The following is an 8,426-nucleotide window of genomic DNA, read 5'->3' on the forward strand; positions in this document are numbered from 1 at the left end:
TTCCCTTTGCCCTTTCCTGGCATTTCTGGAAGAAGCAGGTTCTGGGGAGGAGACCCTGAACCAGGGGTCTGCTGGAATTCCTGGGCTGAGGCCCCTGGGCTTTCCTTATATTCATACAAATGTAAAGGAAAACCTGTGGTCCTCAGCAGGGGCACATCTCCCCTGGCCTGCCCATGGCAGTAGCATAGAGACTTCTGAGATCCTTTGGGAGCTGCCAAACCCTTCTCCACTCCCTTTATTTTCCCAGCTGGTTAGTGAAAGCCTGGTTTTCTCCCTGCCCTCTGGTTGGAAGTGCCAAGCCCAGTATCTCCACCCATGGCACCCAGAGCAGAGCAGATGAGGCAGGGCAGAAATCATCACCTCTCTGCCTCCAAGCCCAGACTCGGCTCTCCTGCTCATCCCTGACAAAGTGACTCGATGTTACTGATGATCCAGGGGTTGGCCAAGATTACCCTGCTCATTTTGCACTCTTTGTCTTCAGCATTTTGTGCCAAGGGCTCCAGATGGTGTCTGCACCGTTGTGGATTCCATTAATTCAGTGAGCAGAGCCCAGGGTCACCCGAGTCCACAGGAACACCAACCCTCACTGCCTAATTAAGAGGACCCGCGGCAATTCCTTGTCCTTTATATCCAGAGCAGTGACTTAGCAAATGAGAGTGTAATTATCATGATATTTACATCCCAGCCCATTATGAAGCCCATCGACCAGATTTGCACATTCATAGTGCTGCTGCTTCCTGGAGTTCATCCTTCAGAACTGCAAAACAGACAGGACATTTTACCAGAGGATGAGCAGGGCAGCAGGGAATGAAGGGCCAACGTGCCCATAAAGCCATTATTGGGCATATATGGGCAGAGCCTTAGCTAATATAAATCAGCACAGCTCTGCTGAAGTCAATGGAGTGACAATCTACAGAAGCCACAGACCCAGCCCACTGCATTTCCTCACCTTCTGAGTCACACAGGAGGATTCTCACACCATTCATCTGCCTCTGTAAGCTCATTATAGAGAGGGAGGGGAGGACTTTTTACAGGGGCTTGTAGTGAGAGGACAAGGGGGAATGGATGAAAACTGGAGGAGGGGAGATTGAGGTGAGACATGAGGAGGAAATTGTGGAGTGTGAGGGTGGTGAGAGCCTGGCCCAGGTTGCCCAGGGAAGCTGTGGCTGCCCCATCCCTGGCAGTGTTGAAGGGCAGGTTGGATGGGGCTTGGAGCAACCTGGGCTGGTTGCATGTGGGTTGGAATTGGATGATCTTTAAGATCCCTTCCAATCCAAGCCATTCTATGATTCTCTGATTCCATGATTCTATGATTATTCCTCTGGAGAGCTCAGCCCTTCTCTCCTCAGCAGCTCTGATTGCCCTCTTGGCTACTTGTGGCCTCTCCAGGCTCCAGTTGATGTATCTTTAGTCTCCCTCTACTTGTACTCTCCCATTTCCTTTTCTGTCTTCTGTAGTGCCTACTTCCTTACCATTTTTACCTCTCTCATTAAAATCTGGGCCTTAATGGCAAGACAGAAGCAGGGCTGGGCAAGTGACACTTGGTCCATCTGGGTGCTGCCACCTGCTAATGCAAAGTTTGCTTGGTGTGGATATAAACATATTTAAACAGATTTCCTGTAGCCTGGCATTATATAGTCCTTGTAATAGAGAAGCAGCATAAGTGGGGGTGCAAATTATATTCATGTGGAGGCTGAGATTTATAATTCTGTGGAGACAAAGTATAAAAACATAAATGCACTTTCATTCCAATGTGCCTTTATTCACTTGATTTAAAGCTATAGCAAGCCAAAGTGACCTTAAATCATCCAGGGCTTGTACCATTAAAAAGTCACATGTACAATGTTCATCTTTGTGTGTTTTAGTATCTTTCCAAATAGGCATTCCTTGGGGACCACCAGCTTCCTGAGAGCCTAAGACTAGGAGGATACAGACTGGAAACTTTCCTTTAAGCTCCACAATAAGTCTGAATACTTGAATGCAAAGAAAAAAAAAAAAAAGACACAACCCTATTTGCTAGATCCTGGTTTTATCCTCTAACCTTTGCATTCAACGGCAAAGTCCTTTGTTTAGAGCTGAAGCACTTTCTCTCCAGGTGGGAGGGTGGTGCCTTCTGGAGCCAAGATGCCTGCTGCTTGCAGATCAGACAGCAGGGGCAGCTCGGTTGAAGAGCCTGGCAGTTGGCACATTTCTCCTTCCCTAGAAGGGACCTGAGGGTTTCATGTGTTTTAATGCAATTTGCCAGCTGGGATCGTGTCTCCTGATAGGCAGGGGCATCAGAAACTGCTTCAAGACCCCTTGCCTCCCCACCCCACCATCTCAGGCTGATACTTACACACACAGGTCTGATGTCCAATGCTGTACCCCTGCACACTCACCGACCGAGGCAACCACCCTGTGTCACTGCCATGCACTGTTGTGGGCTTTTTTTGTGTTGACAGCCTCAAGTCCTTCATCAGAACAAGAAGCAGCAGCTCAGCCATCGAGCAAGAATCCTTTGACCTGGACAGTGGAGGACGTGGTGTGGTTTGTGAAAGATGCAGACCCTCATACTTTAGGGCCCCACGTGGAGCTCTTCAGAAAACACGTACGTAGAAGGATGCCCTTAGCACCTCTGGGTAATTAAAGCCAAGAGGTGGTCAGCACTCATCACACACACCCCTCCTCAGATGCTGTTGGCTGCTCTAGGCAGGGTTTGTGCTCAGCCAAGTGGATTGCAGGGCCCTGCAAGGTGTTCAGCACTGCTGAGGGGCTTGGACTGAAGAGATGTTCACTTACCACACAAGAAGGTGGAAAATGCTGGAAGGGGCTTCCTGGAGAGGTGGTCAATGCCCAGGTCTGCCAGTATCTAGGAGGCATTTGGACAATGCCCTTAAGAACATGCTTGAACTTTTGATCAGTCCTGAAGTGGTAGGCAGTTGGGCTAGATGATCATTGTAGGTTGCTGCCAACTGAAATAGGTTCACTTCTTTCCTTTCCCTTTCCCTTTCCCTTTCCCTTTCCCTTTCCCTTTCCCTTTCCCTTTCCCTTTCCCTTTCCCTTTCCCTTTCCCTTTCCCTTTCCCTTTCCCTTTCCCTTTCCCTTTCCCTTTCCCTTTCCCTTTCCCTTTCCCTTTCCCTTTCCCTTTCCCTTTCCCTTTCCCTTTCCCTTTCCCTTTCCCTTTCCCTTTCCCTTTCCCTTTCCCTTTCCCTTTCCCTTTCCCTTTCCCTTTCCCTTTCCCTTTCCCTTTCCCTTTCCCTTTCCCTTTCCCTTTCCCTTTCCCTTTCCCTTTCCCTTTCCCTTTCCCTTTCCCTTTCCCTTTCCCTTTCCTTCTCCTCTCCTCTCCTCTCTTTCCCTTCCTATCCCATCCTATGCTGACCTATCCTACCCATAGGACACCCCAACAATGTCATTAAGAACTGCTCCCTATTTGTTCCCAACTATGCCAGAATAAATAGTTTCTGTGCCAAGCCCAAGAGAAAGCACAGAGGATCTGATGCTCATATTTCATTGTCAGCCTCATCTCAATGACAATTTTTTTCCCAGTCCATCTCTGATTCTTCTTTGAAGAACATTTTTATGTGTCTCAAGATACTTAGCAGGAGAAACCCCAAACAGCCCAGCTTTTAATCCTTTTCCCCTCAGTATTATTATGTCACTCCATAACCAAATTCAACAGACCTGCTGACTCACTGGAGAACATGGTAGTTGCTTTTGCTGGGCAATCTCCAGTGGTGGAAATTATTTGTCCCTTAATTAGTTAAGGGAAAGACTGTAAATATCTGATCTTGAGTTACTTGTTCTTCTGCTGTATAGGGAGTTGGCATCAATGCACCCAATAGTGTCTTCAGTCTTCTCCTCCTCCTCCATCCCCCCTTGATCAATCCAGTCTGGATATGAAAATGGGTTTTGCCCTGAAAGTGCCTTGCCTGTGCTCCCTTGGAGGTCATAGCTTTGGATGTAAGTGCCTGGACCTTGATCTGAACAAGAAGAGCCCCACAGCCCTGGCTGCTGATCAGCACCTTAGGTTTCAAAGCAAAGGAGAGGCCTTGATGACCAAGTCCTATTCCTTGCCCGTGGGCCAGCAGGGATGGGTGGGAATGTGGGGTAGCAGACAAGAGCTGAGGGAGGCAACTGATGGCTTCCAGCTACACACTGGATGCAGGATTTCCAGATATGAAATGAAAATATCCAGAAATGAAAATGAACACATGAAAATGAACCTGCCTTCAGGTTTAAAGGAACTTACTTTAGAGTGAGTTTTTGAGACTACCAACAGGGTTTGTGCATCAGGGAGAGAGAGCTGAGAGATGTACAGGTACATCCCAAAGGAAAGGAAACATTTTAAGTTCATCTTGTAAATAGGTACATTGCAAAAGCACCATTTTTGCCCCGTTTCCAGTTGTAAGCAGAGGATGGCAGCAGGTGCTGTCACCCTGCAGCAGGGCAGTGCCATGCCATGATACCCCAGCTGCTCTGTGACCACAGAGACTGAGCTAAATTGCCACTAAAGACTGTCCCTGTCATCCTTTGTGAAACACCCTGCACCTGTGGGCTCTGCTTGTCATTGGTTTCCTTGTAAAATGTGCCATAGGTGTGGGAAGATGGGTGAGGTTGCCACACAACTCAATTCAATTATCCCTTCCAGTTATATATGTCCCTGCAATTTTTCAGCCTTCAAATCTCATCTGGATTAGTGTGGAGACCCCAGGGGTGAGAGACAAGTGATTAGTCCATTAACCTTAGCCATATCTTCCTGGATGTTCAATCTTTCCATGAAGCAGGAGCATAATTTACTTAGAAGCACTTACTGTCATTGACAAGGCCCAGCTGTCACCTGCAGTGGGTGCATTGGCAACCAGCTCATCTGAGCAGTGACACGGGGAGGGAGAGAGTGGTGGAACCACCAGGAAGAAAAGGCTGAGGGAGAGGTATCCTGCACATGGACAGTATGCCTTTCCACTGCTGTATTAAGCCATTTGGGTCTGCCCCTCTAGTCCACTCTTGTAAGACCCCACCTGGAGCACTGTGGCCAGTTCTGGAGTCCCCAGCATAGGAAGGACATGGAGCTGTTGGAGAGAGTCCAGAGGAGGCCACCAAGATGATCCTTGGGCTGGAGCAGCTCTGCTCTGGAGACAGGCTGGGAGAGTTGGGGTGTTCAGCCTGGAGAAGAGAAGGCTCCAGGGAGACCTTAGAGCACCTTCCAGGGCCTGAAGGGGCTCCAGGAAAGCTGGGGAGGGGCTTGGGACAAGGGCAGGGAGGGAGAGGACAAGGGGGAATGGATGAAAACTGGAGGAGGGGAGATTGAGGTGAGACATGAGGAGGGAATTGTGGAGTGTGAGGGTGGTGAGAGCCTGGCCCAGGTTGCCCAAGGAGGTGGTCCCATCCCTGGAAACATTCAAGGTCAGGCTTGAGGAGGCTCTGAGCAACCTGACCTAGTTAAAAGGACTGCACTGCAGGAGGGGCTGGTCTAGGTGACCTTTAAAGGTCCCTTCCAACCCCAGACATTCTATGAGTCTATGATTCTGTAACCACAGGCCCCAAAGCCACTTCTCCCAGGGTGCAGTTCAGAGGTGCACTCTCCACTCTTGCAATAGGCATTTCAGGATGACCTAGTTCTCCTCTTCCCACCAGGAAAATCAACTTCACTTCTTCCCAAGACACCCAAGGAGCTCTGGTACAGGTGGCTCCTGAGAGTGTCCACCAAAGACCATGAAACTACCTCCTACCCCCCTTCTGCTGTGCTCTGTCAGCAAGAAACACTTGGTAGAAAGACTGTAGGAAAGGAAATGGAGGAGGGGAAAGTTACACAGGGAATTAGCAGGTAGAAAACTGCAGCTGGAAGGGGTGGAAGCAGTGTTATGGTCTGACAGTTTAATTATGAGCAGTGATTGGTGAATGCATGTGTGAAGGGGACAAAAAGCTTTGAGTTAAAGACAATTAATCCAATTAATTCTAATAGCAACCTGTTTCTGCCAGTGCTTGACATCAGGCTTGTGAGCATGCATCTTTCTGTAGACCTTTATCTTCAGTGTTTGGGCACTGACCACTGAGCTGCCACTCCCTGCACTCCTGTCACATGTGGGGACCTTACCAGGGTTGGTGTTTGTTCACAAGATTGCAGAACACAAGAGAGAGGCTATGGATATATCCCAGGCAGGAGAGTGACCTTCAAGTCTTTGATTTAACTCAGAATTAAGTGCTGAAACACTCGTGAAGGTGGAGACTTGTTTCTCTCAAGAGAAACCTCATGCTGGGGAACATCCACCACCGAGTGCTGTTGTTGGTTGCAGGCACAGAGCTTGTTCAGGGGCTACTCTGCTTTTTGAACAGTGTCCTCACACAGTCATACTCAATCTTGCAAGTGGAAGCTGTGTGTTCATACCCACTGTATTGTGCCCTCACAGCTCAGCCCTTTGCTGTGCCCACCCCACATAGCAATGATCTCCACCAACATTCTCAGCTGCAGTGGGTCAGATTTCAACTCCTGTGAAACAAACCAATTGCACTGATGGCTCTGAATGTTACCAGCTCCTGATTTGGTTCAAGATCTTCTGGTGGGGCTATTGGAGATGTGGGGACCATGCTCCAGAATTCTTCTTTTAAAAATGATTTTTTAAAAGAGCTGACACAGTAACACTGCAGAGAAGTCCAGCCAACAATCTGCACGGGGACATGGCTAATATGGGATATTTAATTGGATATGAATACTCCCTCTGGCATACTCTTGTCATGGAGTTTAATTTTGACCCCTACACTGTATTAATAAAGGAAATAATAAAATGCTGAACTCAGCATTTAGAAACAGCTGCCTTCACACCAAACCCTTGACAGTGTTTTTACCCTATGGCACCACAGTTCCAGGAGCTGTTCTTTCTTACAAAAATATTAATTATGAGTTGTACTTCTTATACTTTCCCTTAACTCAACTTAACTAAGGATAATAGGATAACCCTATTATCCTTAAGGTATTAGGAAGGAGCAAGGGAAGGTGAAACTAGTTTCTACCATGGATAGATTGGAGTTTGCAAAATGAAGAGCATTCATTGATTGAGTCAATCAGAAATTGATCTTAACTGCTCATCAGCTAAGGCACCTACTGAATGGAATAATAATGATCAGGGTAAATTAGGATCCATAGTAGTGCTTAACTAGTAGGTAATGGATCACAGAGGAAAGACCTGACCATCAGAACCAGAAGACAATATGTACAGCATGAGTATGTGTTACGTTGTTGTAACTTGTTATGGTTTAGCTCTGATGGTCCCAGGATGTAAGTGGAGACTGTGGAGGAGGGTAGATGTTTTTTAGTGGATCCACTAGTAGAGTTAGGAAACACCAGGCAAGCTCAGGATGTGAGGAAGGACAGGGCAGCTGAAACCTTCTGTGTTTTACAGTCCTTAGTAAAGCAGAGCCTGCTTCTCTGTGCACCCAGCTGCCCTGTGCTCACTTGGTGCTTTCACAAGGCTTCCAAGCCAACAGCTCTGGGATAAGAACACTGAATTTGGTGGTAATTTCCTCCACTTACATGATGGCAAAATGAAATTTTAGGAAATTGTATTAATACATACAATGAGATCAGCAAGTTACTACTATCTTGAAGAACAAGAACCAGAGAGAGACAGAGACACAGAGAGATAGAGATAGATAGATAGATAGATAGATAGATAGATAGATAGATAGATAGATAGATGATAGCACTGGATAGAAGTGCACTGGGAATATGTGAAACACGCTGACAGCCAGGGACAAAGCTGGCACTGAGATTCAGAGCTGTGCTACTAGCAGTTCCTGAGGCCACATCCCTGTCTCCCTCTCCCCATCACTCACTCCTTTCTCTCAGGCCTGACTGGCTTCTCTCAGAACTGGGCTTAGAGCAACCCTGATTTTTTAAATCTAGACAAGCCTTAGAGTTCCTTGAAGAATAAAAAGTATTAACCCCTTCTTTAAAGTTACCTTCCATGATACCTCAGGTTTCAGTTTTTAAAATTCCAGCTAGCTGCTCTAAAAGTCATGTTGTTTCTGATTCACCTTTTCTTATTTAATGTGTTAGGACACAGCACTGGAAGGGGGTGACCACGTTTTGATGCTTGTTCTCTCTTTTGACACCAGGAGATCGATGGCAATGCTTTGTTGCTGCTGAAAAGTGACATGATCATGAAATACCTGGGGCTGAAACTGGGACCTGCACTGAAACTCTGTTACCACATTGATAAGCTCAAGCAAGCCAAGTTTTAACAATGGATTGGACAACAACAGAACCTGACCTACATCTAGATGGGTAGCTAAAGGTAACGTTGCCTTACAGAAATGCATCCATTTGCAGATTGGTTTTCCTTCTTTTTCTAACAAAGACTTTGGCTTTTTTAACATTTGTGCATTGTCACCTTTTTTTAGTCCAATGGGGTCCTTGGGGCTGCTTTGTGTTAATAATTTGCCAAAAAGTA

General features: G+C 47.0%; 1 protein-coding gene across 1 annotated transcript in view; it reads left to right on the top strand.

Moving 5' to 3' along the window:
* Positions 1 to 8,217, top strand: part of SCML4 (sex comb on midleg-like 4 (Drosophila)) — a 38,650-nt gene extending 30,433 nt beyond the window's left edge. Inside the window, exons 4-5 of the mRNA XM_010003861.1 lie at positions 2,442 to 2,587; positions 8,092 to 8,217. Coding sequence (XP_010002163.1) covers positions 2,442 to 2,587; positions 8,092 to 8,217 — 272 coding nt within the window. The remainder of the gene's footprint in view (positions 1 to 2,441; positions 2,588 to 8,091) is intronic.
* Positions 8,218 to 8,426: the final 209 nt, after the last annotated feature.

Source organism: Chaetura pelagica, unplaced genomic scaffold (genome assembly GCF_000747805.2).
Source record: "Chaetura pelagica isolate M959 unplaced genomic scaffold, ChaPel_1.0 scaffold128, whole genome shotgun sequence".
Taxonomy (NCBI): Eukaryota; Metazoa; Chordata; class Aves; order Apodiformes; family Apodidae; genus Chaetura; species Chaetura pelagica.